A 24,363-nucleotide genomic window follows, 5' to 3' on the forward strand; every position below is an offset into this window, starting at 1 on the left:
GCAAGGCGGAAACGGAGGCCACGCATGAGCTGTTGCAATAATGTAGCTGCATCAGTGGGGAAGGGTTTGGATTCTGAATGTACTTCAAAGGTGTAGCTCACAGGATTTGCTCGTGGCTTAGATGTGGGATATAAGAAAAAGAGGAGTCAAGTACGACTCAGATTTTCAGCTTGAGAAGACGCAGGGATGCAATGGGGAGACTGGCGTGGAGCCGGCTCTGAGGGAGAGCAGGGGTCACTTTGGGACAGGTTTGTGTGAGGCTTCTGTTAGGTGTGCGTAGGCAGGTGGATATGAGTCAATTGGATAAAAGTTTAAAAAGACAACTTTTGCTACAGCTGGTCCCCAATTCCATGCAATTCCATTACTGCCTTCTTTGCTCGAACTTCCTGCTCTGCGGCTGGGATTAGGCAGTGAGTGAGAACAGCCCCCTTGCAAAATTTGCAAGATATGGGTGGGTGACACTGTCCCTGCCTCAGCCCTGCCTATGATAGGTGGCATTCGTAGAGAGCAGACTGTGCTAGGGACCTGACGTGCATTGCTATAACATCCTTACAGCCTATCTTGAGACTGGTCTCCGATTTAGCAACTTGTGCAAGATGATAACCGGCAAGTGGTGGTGGTGGGGGGGTCTCACACACACCTCGTCTACCTGGCTCCAGAGCCCCTGCTCTTAAGCTTTCTTCATACCACTATCAGCGTGGCTCACGTAAGGGGACCGGGTACACCTCTGCTGTCGGGCACCGTCTTCGTCTGAATCAGGTAGGTGCAGTTATTAGCCCCATTTTACCGGGGAAGGTTAACCAACTTGCCCAGTATCATGTGGCTGTGATTTTTGTGGGTTGAATTGTCTCCTCCAAAAAAGATACGTTGATGTCCTAACCCCCACCCCAGACACCTCAGAACATGACCTTATTTGGAGTTGGGTCCTCACCGAGCTAATCCAGTTAAAACGAAGTCAGTTAGGGTGGGCCTTGCCCCAGTAGGACTGGTGCCCTTACAGAAAGGGGAAATGTGGGCACAGACATAGACATGCAGGTGGGGAGGATGCCATGTGAATATGATGGCAGAGGTCAGGATGCAGTTTTAAACCAAGGAGCGCCAAAGATGGCCCAAGCAAACCGCCGGAAGCTGGAAGAGCGGCCTGCAGCCAATTCTTCCTCACAGCCTCAGGAGGAACCAACCCCCTGGCTCCTCGATCTCGCACTGCTGGCCTCCGGGCTGTGAGAATCCATTGCTGTGTTTAAGCTGTCCGATATGTGGTGCTTGGTCACAGGAGCCCTAGCTAACTGATAACAGTGGAAGAGCCACAGAGTACTGGGCACTAGGTGCTGGGGACACAGCATTGAACGCAAAGTTCCCGCTCTCAAGGAATGCAGGGCTTTGGTGGCAGGAGACAGACAACAGATAAACATATGCTGTTGGGTCCTGCATGCTCAGAGGACAACTAACACAGGGATGTGGGGTAGGGAGGGACGAAGCTGGGGTGCTGGTTGAGACAGAGATGGCTCTCTGATAATGTGACATTTGAGATTTGAGCTGAGGCCCAGATGCAGTGAGCAAGCTGGCAGGGAGGCCATCTGGGCCACCGGCCTGTGTCCAAGGTACAGTAGGGGGAGGGTGTGGCTGGGGAGGGAGGAGGCGAAGCCAGCACAGATCTGTGGTTTTGTTCTGTGAGGGAGGGAGGGGAGGCCGTGTAGCCTCCAGGAAGGCTTGGGGTGAGGTGATGGCTGCTTTACCTGTTAGGAGAACCCCTCTGGCTGATGGGTGGGGAGTGAGTCCGAGTGACAGGCGGCAGTGGGCAACTTTAGCACCCAGATGAGCGTTTGGGAAGGTGCTGGAGGGAGCAAGCCTCTATCAGCGTTAGTGATTACTTCTGTATTCAGAGGTACCTAGTAGGAGTTGATGTAAATACAGAATTTTCTTAAGGCTTTAGTGATGGTTAGATTTCTTGGACTCATGCATGTACACAAGAATTCAGTGAGTAAATTTGTGATGAATTAGTAAAAAAAAAAAAAAGCCTTTATAATGGAAATAGAAGCAATATTGTATACAAAGGTTAGGTCAAGATGTTTTCTAATTAAAGCAGGTGATTGCAGGTTATAAAACAAAACCATAGAACAGAAGACTCATCAAACTCTTGACAAATGAGAAAACTAAGCCCCGAAAGGTCTTGGTTTGTCAAACTATATACAACTTTTAGTTGTATCATTTTAAAAACTTGCTAACCTTTCAGTATCATTTTTAGAATTTTTCTGTATTAGAGAAAAGTTTATCTTTTACAGTTTTTGGCAAACCAACATGAATAGGGTAATATTTGCGTAATTGTTTATCTGAGACTTCAAGCCATCATCTTTCACTGATTATTTTTAGGTAAGTTTTAATCAACAGTGTATGTTGAGCCCTTATGAACCCAACCTCTGTACCAAGCCTGGATTACAACTTTGATTGTAGAAGGGAAGGATAGTAGAAATTAATAAATTCTACATTTAAAAACCTTGTCACTAATGCTTCTTTTAAAAAAATGGCCCCAAATGAACTCCCTTTTTTTGCTGCTTTTGTTCAATAGCTTGTTTCACAAAATGGCCAGAAAGCCAGTGACATGAATAGCAAGGGAACTAGGAGGTCTTGGGTGTTGTTACATGTTTTAGCTTCTAAAACGTTATTGCTTAATTACAGACACTTCCTTTTTAAAGCAGATCCTCGGTATTGTGGTACTTCAGACGAGTGCTTTGCTATTGGGAGAACGTGGGCAGGAGCTGGGACACCAGCTGGAGGTGAGCTGTTCTGGCTCTTTACTGATCAGCTCCAAGATCTCTTCCACCTGAAAACTCGATGAACCTGAACTGGATCCTGATTTTTTTTTTAACTTTTTGAATTTATTTTCTTAAGTGTGTTTTTCCAGGACCCATCAGCTCCAGGTCAAGTAGTTGTTTCAATCTAGTTGGAGGACGCAGTTCACAGTGGCCCACGTGGGGATCGAACTGACAACCCTGGTGTTAAGAGCATCACCCTCTAATCAACTGAGCTAACCGGCCGCCCCTGAATCCTGATTTTTACCCGAGCCCTAATCAGCTACATTTCTCTGTTAAATATAGTAGTATTTGATCAGATAAAGCATCTTTAGTTGGGAATCTGTTTTAGTTTGCTCAGGCTGCCCTAACAAAATACCACAGACTGGGTGGCTTACCAGAAATTGACTTTCTCACAATTCTGGAGGCTGGAAATCCCAGATTAGGGTTTGACAGATTTGGTTTCTTCTGAGGAGTCTCTCCTTGGCTTGTAGGTGGTGCCTTTTCATTGTGTCCTCACAGGGTCTTTCTTCTGTGTGTGTCTGTCTTATAAGGACACCGGTCATATTGGATTAGGGCCCTCCCTAATGACCTCATTTTATCTTCATTGCATCTTTAAAAGTGCTCTCTCCAAATAGTCATGTTCTGAGGTGATGGGGGTTAGGGTTTCAACATAAGAATTTTAGGGGATACAACTTGGCTTATAGCAAGGTCTGACAATGAGTGTAGATTGTCTCATTTCAATTTTTATAAAAAGCTCATTTCTGATGGAAGCCCAGATGGTTTTTCAGTATGTGACGTATGGAAGAGTAGAGTGTTATCTATCTGTCTATATCTATTTTTGTGCGGCTCAGAGCATCATGAAGAACTGGTGATATGTCCCTGGAACTTCCTAATCACTCAAGGCAGCCTTCCCAATTGTCTTAGTCCAGTCAGGGTGCTGTAACAAAATACTACAGGCTGGGTGACTTATCAGAAATTCACGTTCTCACAGTTCTGGAGGCTGGAGGTCCAAGATCAAGGTGGCAGCAGATTCCCACTGGTGAAATCGCTTCCTGGTTCGTAGTCTTCTGTCTGTGTCCCATCTCTGCGGTCTCTTCTGTAAGGGCATGCGTCCCATTCGTGAGGGCTCCACCCTCATGACTTTATCACCTCCCATAAGCCCCACCTCCTAATGCCGCCATCTTGGGGGACACAGATATTCAGACATAGCACAGTGACTTGTGCCCCATCTGACTGCGTCTGACAAGCTCTGCACCTGCTTCTTTGTGGAGGCTGTGTTGTGGGGTGTCTTTTGGGGGGCTTATCCCTCCAGTGTGTCTCCTTGCGAGGACCCTTTCAGTCCCCCCATCGTCTTCCTCCTCCCACTGAGAGGCAGTTTCAGTCGCTGCTCCTGACCCCTGCTGGACCAGACTCTGACTGACAAGTGCGTGGGGTAGGCCGTGAGCTCCTCTCAGCCTCCTTACTGAGGAATTGCAGCTCTCAGCCTCCATGACGCCTGCTCCCATCTTGTCACCTCGCTTGTGAAGCCCCACCTGTTGGAGTACCTTGGTTTGGGCAATTATTTTCATCCTTTCCCAGCAACTTTTTGCTGCCGTCTGGGGTGATAACCTTGACAGTAGAAGTTGTCAGATAAGTGGGGTAGTAAAGACCGATTGGGAAGACGTGGGCCTTAGTGCCTTATGAGAAGAGACCAAATTGGAAGGACGTTGTCGGCCATTATTACTCGTTTCACTTTTGAATAAAGTAGACCCTTTTCTGATTTTTCTTGGTGCCACAGTGTGGAAGGTGCAGCTAATGGAACGTTACGTAGAACTCCCATTGCTAATTTGTGGAATCCTCTGCCACTGTCCTGTCACCTTTTGGTAGGTGACGTGTGGGGGCTCCGGTGGCATTATTCCTCCCTGACCCCAGGTTATCTAGAAGGAGCTGAGAATCAGCAAAGGCATTGCTGGCTCATGGTTGTGAGAGCTGCCTCTCTGTGAGCCGCTCAAACACGGCCTTTTGGGAAGAGTACTTCCCTTTGCTGAAAGGAGTCTGGAACACTTTCAGTAATTTATAGCTAGGATAGTCCGTTTATTCTGGGTGTGGGCAAAGGATATTTTTGCCATTCTTCCTTTCAGATCTGTTGGAGGGATGGAAATAGTCCAGATTTGGACAAATGAATTATTTCTCCAGTAATCTAATGACAAAAGCTTGTCCAGCAGAATTGTGTTTATGGATAAGGGAAGGGGCTTTGTGGTCCACTTACATTTTATAAGTTTTGCCAAGAGGATTGCGAAGCTAGAAACTTCATTTCAGACCATGGTAAGGACTATGCTATGGACTGAATTGTGTCTCCCTCCTAAATTCCTAGGTTGAATTCCTAAATTCCTAAATTCCTTACCTCCAGTCTGACTGTATCTGAACTAGAGTCTCCAGGAGGTATTGAACGTTAAATGAGGTCATCAGGGTGGGGCCTTAATCTGATAGGACTGTGGCCTTATAAGAAGGGGGGTGAGGGGAGAGAGAGAGCGAGAGCGAGAGAGAGAACTCACTCATTCTTCCGTGTGAGGACACAGCAAGAAGATGGTCGTCTACAGTCCAGAAGGAAAATCTGAATCAGCTGGCACCTTGATCTTGGACTTCGAGTCTCCAGAACTGTGAGACATAGATGTCTATTGTTTAAGCCGCCCAGTCAGTGGTACTTTGTTACTGCAGCCCAAGCAGATTAATAATAATCAGTTAAATTTGGCTGTTTTTCAAAAAGGACAACTGATTGAACATGAGTACCAATAATCAAGCTTGTATTTGAGTCAAATGTAGACATTCCCGTTTATCTTTTTAAAATGTTTTTTTTGGGGGGTGGCCAGTTAGCTCAGTTGGTTAGAGCGTGGTGCTAATAACACAAAGGTTGCCGGTTCGATCCCTACATGGGCCACTGTGAACTGTGCCCTCCTTAAAAAAAAAACTAAAAAAAAAACACATTAAAATGGTCTTGTTTTTTTCACAGCTCTATTGACCTATGGTAAACTCTAGGCATATTTAAGGATATAAGGATATCAGATTAAGGATATAATTTGATGAATTTTGACATGTATAGCCTGCGAAACCATCACCATGTGAAGATAGAAGACATGGATCCGTCACCCCCGGATTTCCTGTGCCTTTGTGTGGTCCCGCCTCGCTCCCTCCCCTCTGCCCCTGTCCCTAGGCGACCCTGATCTGCTTTCTGTCACTGTAGATGAGTTTGCATTTCCTAGAGTTGTGTGCAAACAGAATCATACAGTGTGTAATCCTTTTTTTCTCTTATCTGGCTTCTGTCAGCACAACTGTTTTGAGAGTAGTCCAAGTTGTGTGTATTGATAGTTCATTACTTTTTATTGTTGAGTAGGAGTTTGTGGACATACACCATTTGTTTATCCATTTCTCTTTTAATGGACAATTGGATTGCTCCCAGTAGGTGTATATTTAATTCTTAAAGAAACGGCCAGACTGTTTTCCAAAGTGGTTGTGTCATTTTGCTCCCCACCAGCAGTGTGTACAAGAACTCCAGTGCTTCCATATCCTTGCCAGTCCTTGGTGTGGGCAGTCTTTTTATTTCAGCCAGTGGGAGTGTAGTAATAGCTCCTTGTGGCTTTTGCTTTTCCCAAATGATTAATGATTAGAGTTAGTAAGGATTATTGTACATTTGTCTTAATTCTCTAGAAACATAACACAAAAGTAAATATAAAAACCCTCACTGTTTTATTGTATGTAACAGTAAAAACTTGTAAGTAACCCCCCTCAATAGAGAAGTGGCAGTAGAGTAAGTCATAATACAATAGTACAGTGACATGCAGTCATAATATAACAGGACAGTGACATGCAGTCATAATACAACAGTACAGTGACATATGCGGTCATAATACAACAGTACAGTGACATATGCGGTCATAATACAACAGGACAGTGACATGCAGTCATAATACAACATTATAGTGACACACGGTCATAATACACCAGTACAGTGACATGCAACAGGACATATGCAACAGGTCATAATACAACAGGACAGTGACATGTAGTCATAATACAATAGTACAGTGACATATGGTCATAATACAACAGGACAGTGACATGCAGTCATAATACAATAGTACAGTGACATATGGTCATAATACAACAGGACAGTGACATGCAGTCATAATACAACATTATAGTGACACACGGTCATAATACACCAGTACAGTGACATGCAACAGGACATATGCAACAGGTCATAATACAACAGGACAGTGACATGTAGTCATAATACAATAGTACAGTGACATATGGTCATAATACAACAGGACAGTGACATGTAGTCATAATACAATAGTACAGTGACATATGGTCATAATACAACAGGACAGTGACATGCAGTCATAATACAACACTACAGTGACATGCGGTCATCCAAATTAAATAGCCTTACAGTTACTATTATGAAAAAAATACTCGTGATAAAATAAGGGGGCAAAAAAGGCAGGTTGCACAGTTCATATGTAGTACTCTGTGTGTGCGTGTGTGTGTGTTTTGTGTGGAAACGGACAAGATCCAGAAGACCTTTTTTGTTAGATTGGTTTACTTGTAGTTTTCAATAATTCTAAATGAAGCTCTCATGAACATCTTTCTGTACATGGCTATTTTCATCAAGGTACGTTGTCAGCAGTGGAGTTCCTGTGTCATTGGCCATAGAGTCACGTGAGTCTGCGAGTGGACTGGATTTGATCCACTGAGCTGCGTGGGTTGGTGTCAGAGCCACAGTGTTTAAAGTGGCTGTACTTCATAATGTTTTCATCTGGCGGGACCAGGTTCTCCACCCCAGCCTAGCCACTCTTCTGTTTCAGAAGTTTCCTACCATTCCCAGATTGTCTTCTTCCAGATGAACTTTGGAATCATTTGTAAAGTTAAAAACTCTTTTGGGGGATGAGGTAACAATTATGGAATATTTTGGGAAGAAGTGGCATCTTTACACAGTTGGCCCTCCCACATAGGAAGGTGATGATAGTTCTCTTTGTTGATTAAAAAGTGTCTGTCCCTAAAAATTTCATCGTTCTTCTTAATGTAAGTCCTCTTTCTTAAATATATTCAATATTTTATACATGTATTTGTGTTATGGGATTATTTCCCACTCTCTGTTTTATCTGGTTGTTGACATGTAGGAAACCATCAATTTAGGGAATTTGGAAACTGACTATCTTAGTGAATTTATTTCTAATTTTTCTCAGCTGATTTTTTTTTTTTTAAAGATTTTTTTGGGGAAGGGGTACAGGACTTTATTGGGGAATAGTGTGTACTTCCAGGACTTTTTTTTTTCCAAGTCAAGTTGTTGTCCTTTCAATCTTAGTCGTGGAGGCGCAGCTCAGCTCCAGGTCCAGTTGCCGTTGCTAGTTGCAGGGGGCGCAGCCCACCATCCCTTCTGGAAGTCGAACCAGCAACCTTGTGGTTGAGAGGACGCGCTCCAACCAACTGAGCCATCCGGGAGCTCAGCAGCATCTCAGCTCAAGGTGCCGTGTTCAACTTAGTTGCAGGGGGCGCTGCCCACCATCCCTTACTGGACTTGAGGAATCGAACTGGCAACCTTGTGGTGGAGAGCCCGCTGGCCCATGTGGGAATCCAACCGGCAGCCTTCGGAGTTAGGAGCATGGAGCTCTAACCTCCTGAGCCATCGGGCTGACTCCTGGTTTCTTAAGTATATCATTTATGGATTAAAATTTGTGGAAGCAAAAGCAGAAAAAACATATTTCCATGTACTGCATCATTTAGTGTCTTCATGGTATGATTGCTTTTACTGGATCTTCTGCTTTGTGGCTATAAATTCTAAAGGATTTCTGCATTGTCTGTATCATGTGTCTCAGGGTTTAGACTGTTGCAACAGTGTGCTTGTCCACACATTCACTGCAAATGTTTCACTACAGGACTCAGTCACCTTGACCTCCTCCCACCATTTTCTGTCAGTTCTGAGCCAGTTGGCCCATAGACCCCCCCCCAAACTAGAGTGATTCCCTTTAGTCAAGCCCCTGTTACAAGCTTGTCTCCAACGTTTTTCAAATCTGTGATCCTCCAAAGTCGGTGCCATTGAACTCCTTTTAATGATGAAGACACTGAAGCTCAGAGTTGCTTGAGGCCGTCAGCTCTGTGGACAGTATTTCAGCTCAGCCGGGGCCACTGCAGAGCTCACATGGGGGCTGAGGGGTGTGGAGGTAGGGCGCGCCGAGCAAGGGCACCGCAGCTGGCAGAAGAAAATGTAAGTCTGGAAACATGCAAAGCATGGCAGCTAGCTAGCCATCTAGAGTTTCTATGTGGGGAGACAGGGAACAGAGGTGTGAGCGGTGAGAGTGAGCGGGTTCTGTGATTGAAATGTACTGAGTTCAGAAGGGGAAAGAATGAAGAGCAGTGTTTGAACGTGTGCTGGAGCTTGGCCTCTGAGGCAGCACAGAGGTTCCCAGGTCATTTTAACGAAGACGTTGGGAGGGACCCTGGTGCGCAGGTCGTGTGTGGGTGCGTGATTGTCGTTCAGTGTTTACCCTGACAAGCTGGGGAAATGGAAATGGGGTGAGACTGTGAGTGATCCACCTCCTTTTTTGAGTCTAAGCCACACGACCGGCCACTAAGTAGGTGACAGCACATTTTCTGTGTGAGAAGACTGCGCGTCAGACTGGTTGGGTCCCTTGTGACAGACTGGACACCTGGTGGAAGGTGGGGCCCTGACTCAGACCCAGGTGGGCTGACTCAGGGCCTGCTGCCCTGCCACTGCCTTTCTGAGCTCTGTCTCAGGAATGACACTGGCACAGCGTTCCCGCCACAGCAGAGCCAACCGGTTAGACTGGGAAACTGCCAAACCCAGGCCCAGCGCTTCGTTCACTTCAGCGGGGTTGTTCTCCACACAGACGTTTAGTCAGTAGCAGCTGCCAGTGGGGCCCGTGGGGCCGGTGCCTGAGTCCTGGCCTAGAACAACCAGCTGCCTTTACCTTTCCGTCAGCACAATGGGAGGTCTCCCCAGGTGTACTCCACGCACAGCCTGTGGTTGTGCTGCCACCCAAGCTGCATGGTATTGGCCCAGAAAGTGTAAGTTAGTACTCACAACAATAAAGGAAAGCTGATTCAGAAGGAATAAAATAATTTCAAGAAATGTGTAAAAGAAAATGTATTCTAATGCGTCTCTAACTGATGCCAGTCAACCAGAGCACCCCGCTTGTGGCTTTACTACACGCTGGGACGGTGGGGCATGGGTGTCGTCCCCATCGCTGTCTGAGAGTTGATTGATGGGGTGCACTGCCAGGTAGGTTTGCTTTTAGCGTTCAGCACACCCGTCCAAAGGCAGTACAGCGATATTTCAGTTGGTGACCTTTTTGAGAAGGAAGCTCCTTGTTTACAGAGGACTTGAATGCGTGTCAGTCCCCCAGTTAAGCAGAAGCTGACCTCACTGGCCACCTGTGAAAGCCCAACCCCCGGCAGTGCTCTGGGAGCCTTGATATTGTGCCAGTTTCTCCAGCTCTCTTGCCGTCCCTTCACCCCTGCCCTCCCAAACTGGCAAGGTGGCCAGGCCACTGCTGTTTCCGATGAGGCATGTCACTCGCCATCATTACTTGGCCTACTTTGATGTGGGAAGTCCTGGCCAGTGCTGTTATTACTGAGTGTCTGGTCTGTTTTCATTCCTTCTGGAAGGGCGCTCTTGGTGTCCCTTGGCAAATACTTAATGAGTGTTCAAGCTGTGCCCCCTGGCCAGCCTTCTTACTGTACAACTTCGTTTTCCTGGCATGAAACAAACATCCTAATCAGCTGACCGGCTTACAGAAGGAAGGCTTGCGGGCATTTTACCATTTGCGTGGTGAGAGACATGCTTTCAAATTGGCTGCATCCGTCCTTTATACATGGGCTTCTGGCGTTAGAAGTCAGCGTTGTCACTGCAGGAACAGGTGGGGCTCTGTTCCAGTACTGTTAAAGAAACGTGGAAGATTTTACCTTACAGGCTAAAACAGTTTTAAATCAAATATAACTCTCCCCACCCGTATTGTGATAAAATACACTAAAGTTTATCATCTTAACCATTTTAGGTAAAATACGTGTAACAAAATGTATCATCTTAACTATTTTAGGTAAAATATACACAACACAAAATTTATTGAATCAGCTTTTGAATCATTTTAAGTGTATTAAATTACTTTTTGAGTTCATGGTCTACCCTTTTGGAATTTTTAATCATATTTCTTACATAGAACCATTCTAAATCACACTGAGCGTCCTGGAGAATACCAGACTGTCGGATGTAAAGTCAAAGTGAAACACAGACATTGTCGTGGGTGGCGCCAACTACGACACTTCCTAGTCTCAATCAATGAAGCTTGGGTGTGGTTCGAACCTTTTTCTTCCAAACTTATGTTTTGTATTTTATTATTTTGTTTTAAGGTCAACCTGCTGAGCCCATGACTACAATGAGGTTAAAAATATTGTGATTATATCTTAATTATAGCTCGAGGAATGCTTTTAAAATAGTATCATGCCTGAGTGAAATAAATAAGGAAGTTTGATTCCCTGTTTAATTATAGTTTCTCCTTTCTGTTTAACCCTTTGAAAAGTTCAAGTTGATTTTGAAAACATGGCCCTTTTTTCCTTCCCAATTCATCTGCTTCCCAGAGATGTTTATTCTGTCATTGTAGAGGAGTATCTCTGATCTTTTAAAAAAATTTTTAGTATACGTCATTTTTATTCAGTGTTTAATATACGTAAAGATTAACACGACCCAAACAGCGAAACTTCCCTGAAAATACTCACTGAGTTTTTCACTCTGGAGAAGCGTCCTTCCAAAGCAGAAGCTGAGACAGAGGCTGGAAAGAGACAGGCAGCCTTGTTGGATGGATACTCCCTGAGCTCTGGCAGCTCTTAAACAGCGGGGACGGGGATGAAGAAACCAGGAGTTTCAGGCGCCAGAAAGTGGGACCCAGTTCACGGTGGCTGTTTTGCTAATGAAGGGTTAAAACTCACACTCAGCAGAGGCTGGGCTGAGTACCTGGGTCCCGGCAGAATTTGTTAAAGGAGCCCCATTGTGTCTGGTCAGGACAGAGTTTTTAGTTCAGCCAGCATGTGAACATCACTCAAGAGTTCATGGTTCTTGCAGCTGACAGGAACAGATGCCTGGAACACAGCATTCATTTCTGTTTTGCTTTTTTGGTGGTGGCAAAATATATATAACAAAATTGACCATCTTAAACACTGTTAAGAGTGCAGTTCGGTGGCGTTCAGTGTATTCATATCGTTGTGCAGCCATCTCCAGAACTCCTTCATCTTCCCAAAGTGAAACTCTAACTCTGCGCTTCTCCCTCCCCCAAGCCCCTGGCACTCACTGATCTGCTTTCTGTCTCTGTGAATTCGACTGCGCTAGGGACCTCATCTAAGTGGAATCATAGGTATTTGTCCTTTTGTGACTGGCTTTTTTCACTTAGAATGAAGTCTCCAAGGTTCACCCGTGTTGTACCGTGTGTCAGAATTTCCTTCCTTTGTAAGGCTGAGCAATGTGCCATTGATTACGTGTGCACCACCTTTTCTTTACGCATCCATCCTTCCGTGGGCACTTGGGTGGTTTCTACCTGTTTGGCTGCTGGGAAGAACGCTGCAGTGCACGTGGCTGCACATTACCTGTTTGAGTCCCTGCTTTCAGCTCTTTTGGGTGTGTACCCGGAAGTGGAGTTGCTGGAGCACATGGTAACTCGGTAAACAAATCCAACGTCTAAATATTTGAGGGGCCAGCGTGCTGTTCGCACCACAGCCACCCCATTTCAAGTGCCCACCTGCAGTGCACGGGCACTCAGTTTTGAAACCTGGGCCAGGGCTGCTCTAAGGAGAACATTCCCTTTTTCAAAAGCGGCAACAGCTGCGGGCATCAGGCTTGATCCCACCTCTCAGAGAGGAGGCGGCAGGACCCCTCAGTTTCCTACTGAGAAGTGTCTTTGGGAGCCTGGAAAGAGGCTGGCCACATTGGCCAAGCTCTGTGCTCCAGCCCGGGCAGGAGTTGGCTGACAGCTCACAGGTGGAGGGGCTTCCGAAGAAAGGGTGTCTGAAGAAAGCCACAGGGCTGCGCTCTCATTTCTAGGAGCTGGAGGGAGGGGATGAATCATGAGGTAAGTCGCCTTCTCCTTGAAGTCTGCCCTAAAGATAGGGAGACGTCTCCCTCCCTCATAGCCGTGGGTTAGTCGTCAGTCAGACTAAAGGAGAAGACTCATAAGGGCAGAATTTCGGGGAGCCAGCGTGGGCACCTTTATCGTGGCCTTCGCCACTGACCAGAGGCAACTGGGTCTTCCTCACTGGCGCCGCCCCTGAGCTTCTGCAGGAGGCAGGGCTGACGGTGAAGAAAGCTCCCTGTCCTTAGGGCATGCAGAAGTGGGTTTAGTTCCCCTCCGACAAGAAGGTGTTTTTAAATAGGGCCGGCAACCCCGTTTCCTGCTGCCTTGTCACTTGGGAAGAGGGGGCGGGGTGTGATGCGGGGCTCAGTCTGGGGGAATCCTTTGTTTACAGAAGTGCTTGAATCCCCTGCAGGAAAAGCATTTTCACCTGGTGATTCTGGTCTCCAGTGTTACAACTTGCAAAATGTTTCTTTAGAAATTTTCATTAAATATCATTTAAAAAATAATACTTTTCCCCTTTAATCTCAAATATTAATTATTTATCTTTTCCTTTGTCTTCTGAAAAGGAAATTTCAGGTTCTTCAACCCTACCGCTTATGATATGCAGATTTCCTCCTTGACTTTTCAGTGTTTCTTGGAAGTCTCACCAGGTTTGGGGTCTACAGTTGATTCACTTCCAAATATACAACAATTTGAGCCTTTCCTTCCTAATACCATGTATTTCACAGATTTTCTTGTTAACACTTGGTAATCTTCCTAGTGTCCTTGTTTGCTTTTGTGACAATACAGGGCATTATTAGTAAATCACTGGGTTTCAGCCAATTCTTTTAAAAATGCAATGCCTTTTGTCTCCATCTCTAAATCCTGTGCTTAATTTTCTATCATGATGATGAGAAGTAATGTTTGTTGATTGCATGAACACATGGTGGAACCAGAATTGGAGGCTCTAACCCCCAAGCTCACACACATTTAAACCACGTGGTACAGTAACTTCAGTCTTGTTTGTTTTGCCTCCCTTTTGAAGCACATGTTAAGCTCCAGGCTCTGTGGGAAGTGTGTTACACAATCACTATGACCTGGGCACTATTTTAACCCTGTTGTTAGTGATGAAAATGGTACAGAGGGATTCAATGTCGTAACTGCTCCAGGGAGCAGGCTGGCAAGTTCTGTCTGGCCAAATCCTGACTCTGGGTTTGGCAAACTTGATTCATGATCTCTGGGTGGCTCTGCTCTAGACCTGAACCTGTGGGCTTTGATCTAACTTGCTGATCTGATGGGTGAAAAAATGGCATTTCATGGTAGTATCAATTTGCATTTTTCTTAGCAGGAAGGGTGAGCATCTTCTCATTTTTCTAAGTATTACCTGTTTATATCCTTTGTTCTTGCTGCGTTTTCAAATCAAACATCTTCCTTCATCACTGGGTATCTTTCTCTCAACAGGCACTGACTCCCTGCCTCAGACATGCCTTGTTTGTGTGGATTAACATGAATGGCATACAGTGAACAGCTCATGCCATGTGTACTGGTCCTAGCCTCAGTTCTTGGTTGTTTCTTTTTCTATATATTTTTTCATATTAAATTAAGTGGGATGACAAACTTAAATGAGAAAGAAATAGCAACCAGCTCATTCATGTGGAACGAATGGCTGTGGTTTGTTGTAATCACATTTAAAGAGGTGTGTTATCAGTCAGGATAGGGAGGGTTAAGCCCTGGTCTCAGGGACTTGTACAGCCTGGTTGAGTTCTGCCTCACTGGGTCAGCAAGTGGTGTCTGCTCTGAAATTTCTCAGGGAGCCAGGCTGCGATGCACTTCATCTCGGCCCAGGTTTGCATGATCTTAGAGGCAGGAAAAGGGAACCTGATGAGGTTTGAGTTGGCTTCTAAAGCCTGTGCCAGAAGTGACAGCTCATTCATTCTACTCACCTCACTGGCCACCGTGAGTCTCTAGTTGCCACGTCTAGGTTCAGAAGACAGAGAAGTGAGATCCTGCTACGTGCAGCCCGAGGGAACCAAACACTGCTTTCCAGATGACCACCAGAGGGTGCGTCATGTCCTTTGCTCCTGACGTACCACGTTTCCCCGAAAATAAGACAACTGCACAACTGTCCTATCTTCCATGACAGCATGTGCTTTGGGTCACCTCCTCAATTGTTTGTTATATAAGCACATTGAAATATTTTGTTGGCTTTCCCTTTGTTTCATGACAGTACACTCTTACAAAATAATGTTTTAAGGTATTTCTTGATGACTTCTAGTCATGGCTCTTTTTTTTTAAGATGTAGTTTTATTGAATTTGAGAGTTCTGTTAGAACACAGTCTTCTGATGAAAAATATTCCTTTCTTTCTCTTCCCTTTACCTCCTACATAACGTCAGTGTTTATTTTAGAGGTGGGATCATTTTGTTTATAAAAATAACGCTGTCTGGGCCCTAAGAGCAGGTGGTCCAGGCCCAGCGGTCCTGACACACGGACAGAATGCCCCTGGGCATTGCATGAGTCTGTGTGTTCTCCATATGGCCTGCTCTGTTGTAGGCACCATGCAGAGTGCTGCAAAGCCAAGAGAGGAAGGAGACAGACCTGCCCTCCAGTCCCCGGCCACTTAAGTCAGACCGTAGGGCAGACAATCATTAGAAGAGCTTGTAAGTCGGTGACAAATGTGCACGTGGAACCTGGTGGAGGAGAAACTCAGTATGGGAGGGGGTGCATTCTGCCCCTGTGAGGGAGGGGCTGAGCTAAGTCTCAGGTGAGGAAAATCAGCAGGGCAGACGGGAAGGAAAGACAGAGGGGCACCGGGGGGCGCGGGAGCCACGGATGGATCTGTGCTATTTCAGAGTGTGAAGCGTTAAGAGGTGGGCGGGCAGCGCAGGCGGGAGTCCTGCATGGAAGCCTTTGAGTGGCTTTTAAGAAGCGTGGACTTTACCCTGTAGGCGTTCGGTAAATATTTGTGTGGGTTATATGGATTGTTCCACCGCGATGGCAGACATGTAGTATTATAAGATTGAGTCACGAGGACCCACCCTGCGACGGTGCAGGTACCTGGAAGAATAGCACAGGTCTGCTCACACTCCCGGGTGGCACATACCCAGCGATGCTTTAGAGCAAACAAGGCCTGTGTCCTGCGGGGGCACCCCAGCCCCGAAATCCTGCCGCTCCATGGCAACTGCGTTCTGTGCTTCTCCTGTGAAGATGTCAGGACTCACAGTCTAAAAGTGTGCCCTCCTTGATCTTCTGGGTGGCCCCCACTCAGAGCCACCTGGCTGTGAAGCTGAGCTGGGAGAATGATGGGGTAATTCAGACCTCCTCCTCTGGGCAAAAGTCCAGGGGCTTCCACGGCACACAGACCTGGGTCTTCTCAGGGACGGGAGGTCGGGTCGCCTCCTCTGATGCATTCTGTGTCCTGCTTAGTCTGTGAAGACTGAGGCTTCCCCAGACAGAAGCACACGGCCCTCACCGGTACACGGCTGCCATGGGTGGCTGAGAAGCGGGCCTTGCTCTTGACTCTGCAGCCTGCCTCGTTGCCCTGTGTCCCTAGAGCCTGGCTCGTGGCCCCCAGGCCCTGCGTGCAGTCCCTCAGTCGTCCTGTCACGTCTCGTCTCTGACAGCCACACTGGGGCCGGCTGGTGTCTTCCGGGCCTCGGCAGATTTATTGTCCATTGTAAATATCACCACCTTCTTCCTCATCTGTTTTCCCTCTTGTTTTCCAGGCCCTTCAGAGTAACCTAAAGTATTCCTTGTTGCCAAGACGGCTTGTTATCAGCAAGAGGTTAGCTCAGTGCCTGCATCCTGCTCTGCCCAGTGGTGTGCACTTAAAAGCCCTGGAAACCTATGAGATTATTTTTAAGATTGTGGGGACCAAATGGCTGGCCAAGGATTTGTTCCTGTACAGGTACGATAGCTTCCGCATAGTATGACTTTGTTATTACCCAAGTAATCCATGTTTCAGCCATAAACAAGCAAAACACCCTAAAGCCGTCCCAGGAGATAACCAGGCTTCAGCTCCTGGAGTACACCCCCCAGACTTCTCTTTAAGTAGGACTGTAGTGTTTGTGCCACCTGCTCTTCAGTAACAGTAAGCTGTGACGTCACGATAAGCAGGCGTCTGCACACCCCGTTTAGATGGCTGCTGCCTGATCAGCTGCACTTCTGGTTAGAGCTGTGACGTCACGATAAGCAGGCGTCTGCACCTCCTGTTTAGATGGCTGCTGCCTGATCAGCTGCACTTCCGGTTAGAGCTGTGACATCACGATAAGCAGGCGTCTGCACCTCCTGTTTAGATGGCTGCTGCCTGATCAGCTGCACTTCCGGTTAGAGCTGTGACGTCACGATAAGCAGGCGTCTGCACACCCCGTTTAGATGGCTGCTGCCTGATCAGCTGCACTTCCAGTTAGAGCTGTGACGTCACGATAAGCAGGCGTCTGCACCCCGTTTAGATGGCTGCTGCCTGATCAGCTGCACTTCCGGTTAGAGCTGTGACGTCACGATAAGCAGGCGTCTGCACCCCGTTTAGATGGCTGCTGCCTGATCAGCTGCACTTCTGGTTAGAGCTGTGACGTCACGATAAGCAGGCGTCTGCACACCCCGTTTAGATGGCTGCTGCCTGATCAGCTGCACTTCTGGTTAGAGCTGTGACGTCACGATAAGCAGGCGTCTGCACCTCCTGTTTAGATGGCTGCTGCCTGATCAGCTGCACTTCCGGTTAGAGCTGTGACATCACGATAAGCAGGCGTCTGCACCTCCTGTTTAGATGGCTGCTGCCTGATCAGCTGCACTTCCGGTTAGAGCTGTGACGTCACGATAAGCAGGCGTCTGCACACCCCGTTTAGATGGCTGCTGCCTGATCAGCTGCACTTCCAGTTAGAGCTGTGACGTCACGATAAGCAGGCGTCTGCACCCCGTTTAGATGGCTGCTGCCTGATCAGCTGCACTTCCGGTTAGAGCTGTGACGTCACGATAAGCAGGCGTCTGCACCCCGTTTAGATGGCTGCTGCCTGATCAGCTGCACTTCCGGTTAGGTGTTTCCTTTATCCCCTCTCCCTCTTCTTTCCCAAAGCTGTGGGCTGTTTCCTCTGCTGGCGAACGCGGCCATGTCGGTGAGGCCCGTGCTGCTCGGCCTGTACGAGAAGTACTTCCTCCCGCTGCAGAAGCTGCTCCTGCCCAGTCTCCAGGCTTTCGTCATCGGCCTGCTGCCTGGCCTCGAGGAGGGCTCCGAGATCTACGACAGGTGGGTCTCAGCCAGCGCTGATGGCTCTGCGCCGCCCACATGGGTGGGTCAGGCAGCTGTGTTTTATGCCACTGCTTTCTAAGAAACGAGGAAAGAAGGACAGAGACTCATGGAGACTCATGAAGCCGGGAAAGGTGTAGGAGCGGGTCGATGGTTTGCATTCCTGCTTGACAAAATGCTGTGTCTACTTGGCAGTACCTCCATTCACAGGTGAGAGTCAGAAGGCAAGACAGTTTCCCAGAGTCACAAAGTTAGTGGGCGGCAGAGATGGGCTTCTGACCTACACACCACATTCTGAAGTCCTTCTTTCTGCTCCACGAGGCTGCTTCTAATAGAAAAGCAAGGCCAGCTTTTTTTGATGGGTAGGGCTTGAAAAGTTGACGCTAAGCAGAATATTTTGATCAGCTTCAACCCTTGTCAATTTGTAAAGCTGGCATGCATAAAAGTTCAGGCAGGTTTTTTGGTCACTGGGTAGGAAGAGGAGAAAGTATGTGTCCACTATTGAGTATGTAGTATCCCGCTTTTCTGGAGAATTACAAGGTAAGAACTCACTTCCAATGTGTTAACTGTTCTGACTGATGCCGCAGTGATTAGCCTTTGTTTGTGGGATCCATTTTCGAGCCCATGTGCAGCCTGACTGGGAGGTTTAGAAACCTTTGTGCTTGAAAAGTCTCCGTCTGATTACATGACGCTTGCTGGAATCCTCCCCCCGCCGGAGTGCCCAGCTGCACCACCTCTGCCTGTTGTGTCGGCTGTGATGGGGGTGTGGAGGTGGGAGGTGGAATCAGGGGTCAGTCCAAGGTCTACTTGCCCTGCTCCCCTGAATTCGAGGGAAGCTAATAATCAGAGTCGCTTGAGGGAGTATGGCTAGTGACTAGGGGTGCATTTGCGTTGCGAGCGTCTGTGGTGGGACTTGACAAACCTAACCAGAAATGTGCCCGTGAACCATTTCAAGCTTTCACACTGAGTGAGCAGGTGGGGCTTTCCACTCCCAGTGGCAAATACAAACTTACACTGGAGGGAGTCACTGGAATCCACTTCCCCAGGAGACAGACTGTCTCTCTGCTGTTTTAAGCCTAGCACCGTGCCCTGTGGCTGCACATGGTAAGGCTGGTAGGTGTGTGGATTGATGACAGGTCAAGGTCACATAGGGGTCAGCAAGAGGACCTTTACCAGAGTCTGTCTCTTCACTCCTAGACCCAGGCTCTTTCTAGAAGTTCTGGCTCATTCATGTTTTCCAAACGTGTTTGTGTGTGTATAAATATTTTTCCATCATCTGACAGATGAACACATCAATTCCCAAAAAGTATTGCATTCTTTAAGAGTCTTTAAGAGTGAATCACACCAGAAGTGTGTCAGTATTTGGGTGTTTGTGTGTGTTCTTTTAGTTGATAAATGAGGGTTCATTTGAATAGCTGTTTCTTCCCCAAAGTGCTCGAGAATTGAGTCAAACACCCCCAGAAAACACTGTACAGAGACAGGAAGGGAGGGTGCGGTGAGGGTTAGGATGTCATGTGGTAGAAAATGCAAAGGGTCGTGACTCACAGCCATGGAGGCGGACACTGTCCCTGGTTTGTGCTCGTTAGGAACCATATGGAGTGGGAATTTTGGCCAGTGTTAAGATATAACCATTCATCCTGGCTTTCTGACCCTTTGATGCCTGCAGATTACTCCTGGCTAGAATTCCTTTGTAGCCAAGTTTTGCTGCGCTGACAAAATGGAAAATACTAATGTTTTCTTAGGAGATGGAAGGGAGGTGACTATTTTAAATGGTTGGTGAGCAAGCACAAACTTATTTACCAGAGGCTTTCCTTTAAATCATTGGTTCTTAAGCCAGGTTGATTTTTGTCCCCGGGGGCATTAGACAATATCTGGAGACATTTTTGGTTGTTAGAACTGGGACAGGGTGGCATCTGGTGGGAAGAGGCCGGAGCTGGTGCTAAACATCCTACCACAGAGACTTACCCAGCCCCAGTTCCCAAAGTGGCAAGGTTGAGGAAGCCTGACTTAAATAGTAATTGAAAAATATTGATTGGCCTCTCTTTTGGTTGGTTCCAGGCACCATGGTGAGCTCTGCTGATTCTAGAATGTTCTACCCCTTTTTGGGAACAATATCTGACCAGTGCACGGCGCTCTTGTCACCACTCTGCCTGTTCGGTGTTGTGACAGCTCAGACTTCCATGATCACCCATTTGGCAAGGGGCTGTCCCCTTGTGACGTGCTGGGGGCTTGTGGCACACGGCCTGTCTCACTCACTTGTCTCAGTTGAGTCAATCAGAGACTGTCGGTGGTGGTAGAACGAGCTTGTGTTTGCAGAGGCACATGAGAGCAGCAGCCAGAGCAAAGGAGGAAGCATGGAAACTGGAGTGGTTTGGGTGTTGTTTTGTTTCTGGTTGTTGGTTTGTTTCAAATAGAAAATATTAGCATTGTGGACACTAACTTGTGCACACTAATTTTGAAATTTCACACCAGAGATGATAAGGGTAATTCTTATTTAGTAGAAAGTTGCTTTGCTTTTAACCTATTTTCTTGCTCTTTATTTTGCTGTCCATAGCAAAGTCCTGTCAAAAGTGGCATTTCCTGAACTCTGTGGCATCATTTAAATTTTTAATAACCCATTAATTTTCTTTCAGAATAAAATGAGACTTAAAGCCGCACTTATTTAATAAAGAAAACTAGCCAGTATACTCTGAATATTGAAGGAGGAATAGCATATGTGGCATTTCCCAGGCTTTGTGACAGTGGAACCCCTTTTCTGTGGAACAGCGCAAGTGGCCAGTGTCCCGTAGAACATACTTTGGGAACACGCTGCTGTAAGCCAAGGAGGATGTGATAGTGTGCCTGGTAGTGTCTGTGATGGGTTTTATCTAAGTGCCAGTCTTCTCGTGAGAGGGATCCTGGAGAGAGGGGAGCACTCCTGGGCTTCCCAACCTGTTGCTGTAGAAATCACTTCCTAGCTCAGGGCCATCCTGTCCGCTCAGGGGACAGCGTGACCCATCTGCCCAACCGACTAACTGCAGCTGCCCACTGGTGCTTCTGCCCCCAACTAGAGCCTTGGCTGCATTGTTTTCAGAGCTGGGTAAAGAGAAGCTCTATGTGTGTACTCAGCAGTGATGGAAGACCGGCGGATACCTCCAGCCGCCAACCCCTTCTGGGTGCTTTTCCCACAAGCTGGGCTGTTGTTACGCATGCGCTCTTCATCTTTGTTTTTCTTCTGAGAAGGTGAAACCATGCATCATTTGCTACAAATATTTTATGAGACAAAGAGGTTCAAAGTAGTTTTAAGGAGAACAAAATTCATTTTTAATATAAAAAGGTAAGTAGACTTTTTATATGAAATGTTCTTATGTACACTGAACTGACTATTGAAAAGTAAGCTGGAGACAGTTTGGGTTGTAATAAAAGGGGAGGAGTGGCATGCATCTGATGGCTTTTTCAAGTGCAGGCTGTGTATTAGGCGTTCATGGGGCACCGGGGACACCTCAGCAAACAGCCGACCTGGCTGCCGCGGTGGTCAGTGGTCGGCGTTAGGGCCTGAGCAGCAGCTCAGGTCTCCTGTGTTGCGTTTCTACAGGAGACTCTCACTTCCTCTGACAACATCTCCCTCCCCTTGCATACCTCACAGCCAAATGCCGACAAGCACAAAGGTTAAGCTTGTCCTGGGGACTACAGCCAGGAAGCGGCCACAGGGCTTAGACACCAGAAAGCTGGGTCGTCCACTGCATTCCCCTGGACTGGTCCTTTTGTGATTGTTTTCAGTCTTCGTGGCAAATCAGAAGTATCTGCGAAGTGGAATCCTTTCCGAGTTTGAGTCAGATCACTCGTGAAGTGAAACCCTTTGTGGGGCTCTGCCTCTGCTGTTTTACTGACAGATGCCCGGCCCCGCGAGCTTTGTCTTCAGAGTTGACAGGGCAGGTGCCCTAGTCAGTCAGCTGCAGGTACAGCACTGAGCAGAGAGGGGCCTGGCCGCCGTCAGCGTCAGTGGACAAACAAGCCCTGAGCTCTGATGCTGCTGCTTCTCTTAAAAGACATACGTGAAGTTGCGGATGTCGTGTCAGAGGAGAGAGACCTCGGTAAAGCTAGGAGACGCATAAATGTCAGCACCAGCAGGACTTGCTGTGGGCGGTGACAGAGAACACCGCCCAGGCTCTGTGGAACTTGCAGTGGAATGGGCAGCCCGGGGGAGTTTTGTTCCCGGGGTTTCTGAGGTCAAATGTCACATTTTGGTCTGTGCTCAGTTTGGGAGTGCCTTTATCACCAGTTAGGTGTCCAGTCCTTCACATCACCTTTCTTTTCCTTTTGGCGTGTGAATGACTCCTTGTGCTTTGGTACAAAGGCTCACCTGCTCGTCCCATCCTCTACGCCCTCCTGTAAGTAGTGTGGCGTCCGCAGCAAGGCCACAGGTGGAGCTGGACTTGGTGCTGCGGTGACACAGCCGGTCACACGCTGCCTGTTGGCCAAGAAGTTGCGCCTCTCTGTGACATGTGTTTTAGCACGTCCGTTTCAGTGACAGTGGCAGGTGGACAAACACAGAAAGACAAGAGGTGGCAGCAGCTCAGGATGGTGAGGACGATGGTGTTTCCACAGCCAGGGAGCATGAGCTGAGGCTTTTGTGAAGCGTTCGCGGAGCAGCGCAGTGACATGGACACCCGTGCAAGGTCCCTCATGCTCCGTGATCTCTCATCCCCAGAACAGACGCTCTGCTCCTGAGACTGTCCCTGGTGGTCGGCAAAGAGGTGTTTTACGCTGCCCTTTGGGGCAGTGTCCTGGTGAGCCCGGCCATCCGCCTGCCCGCCTCGCTCTTCGTGGTGAGCCACATCAGCAGGGACTCGCCTGGCAAGGAGCAGAAGTACATGCTGGGGACGGATTACCAGCTCACGGTGGGTGCTCTCTTCTCAAGGGGGTGCGGAGGGCCGTGGGGCGCGCAGCACAGGTGGTCACTGGGATTGCCAAGGGACATCGGGGAGCAGCGCAGAAATGGAGTCAGAGTGTGTGTAACGATGAGCTGCTAAGCCAAACGAGGAAGTGTCACCACTGAGGAAACCCAGGATGGTGGTGCTTGTTTTTAACATGCATTTTGATTTATATATTCAAATAAGTGTTGTTCACACCCAGGCAGAGAGAGCCCTTCTGGAGGCCTCGTGCTCTTCAGGAATATGCTTAGTTGTAAACGGCATGCAGAGAGCCTGCCAGCGAGACTGCCGCTTTTGCTAAAATCGTATTTCCTTCCCCTGCCCTGGCCCACTGCCCACCGCCCACACGGGAGACTCCTCTGCCACCATCTTGGTTTTGCTCCAGCCGTCATCCTCTCTGGCTGCTCTCACACCTGGATCGTCAGGGCTCCTCAGGTGTCCGTCCCCAGGCTCTTGGACGACAGCTCTCTTCCTTGACATCCCTTCTCATGACCTTAAAAAAGGGGAACATCCCAGACCTTTGTCTCTTCTCCCCAAACATGCCTCTTGTGTGTTTAATGGCCTGCTGTCTATTGCCATCTAGTGGTGTACCCACGTTCCACCTTAAAATGTTGAAAAATGAATTCTTGGTAAGAAAGTCGGCAACTTTGTGTGAATTACTTACCTGTCTGAGTCCATTTCTCTTTGCAATGTGGGGATAACATATCTTCCTCATGGGTTCTCTGAGGATTAAGTGAAAAGATTGATGAAAAGCACCTCCCACGGTGCTTAGGAGCTAGGACACCCTCGTAAGTTTAGTCCCTTCTCTCCTGCCCCATCAATACCACTTTGTCCTTTCCTCTCCATTTTCACTGCCCTGCTTCAACTTCTTATATCTTGCTTCTGTATCATAACACGATTTCTAACCGGTTTCTCCCCATCCCATCCTCTACCCAGCCCAGGAGTAGAGGAGATGTGCTTTTCTAAAGCATAGCTTTGCTCATACCTATACTGTGCTTGAAAAGTACCTGGCTTCCTGTTGCCTATGGGTGGAGTCCAAGCTCAAGAGTATTTTAACAGTCTCCTCCCAACCCACCAAATGCCATACTCTCCCCTCTCCAGTCCTAGAGCTGACGGCCCAGCCTGGCCTCATAAGTCTGTCATGTTGTCATTGCTCCAGCCCATCCCCTGCTCACTGCCCATCTCTTCTTCTCCACGGGTCTCAATATAGATGCTTCCTGTTCTTCCAGCTCTGCTTTCTCACAAAGCTTCATTGTTTCCCCACGTGAAAAATCTCTCTCTTCTGAATTCTCAAAGCTTTTTATTAGCATTTGTCTTA

The 24,363-nt window shown here is 47.6% G+C and overlaps 1 protein-coding gene across 4 annotated transcripts in view; it reads left to right on the forward strand.

The window, feature by feature from the left end:
• The window catches only part of DOP1B (DOP1 leucine zipper like protein B), a 94,439-nt gene that overhangs the window by 6,517 nt on the left and 63,559 nt on the right, over positions 1-24,363 (forward strand). For all 4 annotated transcript variants that reach the window (XM_081028578.1, XM_081028580.1, XM_081028579.1 and 1 more), the window contains exons 3-5: positions 16,616-16,797; positions 17,962-18,132; positions 22,823-23,012. In XM_081028578.1, the coding sequence (XP_080884704.1) occupies positions 16,616-16,797; positions 17,962-18,132; positions 22,823-23,012 (543 nt within the window). The remainder of the gene's footprint in view (positions 1-16,615; positions 16,798-17,961; positions 18,133-22,822; positions 23,013-24,363) is intronic.

Source organism: Rhinolophus hipposideros (assembly GCF_964194185.1).
Source record: "Rhinolophus hipposideros genome assembly, chromosome: 2".
NCBI lineage: Eukaryota > Metazoa > Chordata > Mammalia > Chiroptera > Rhinolophidae > Rhinolophus > Rhinolophus hipposideros.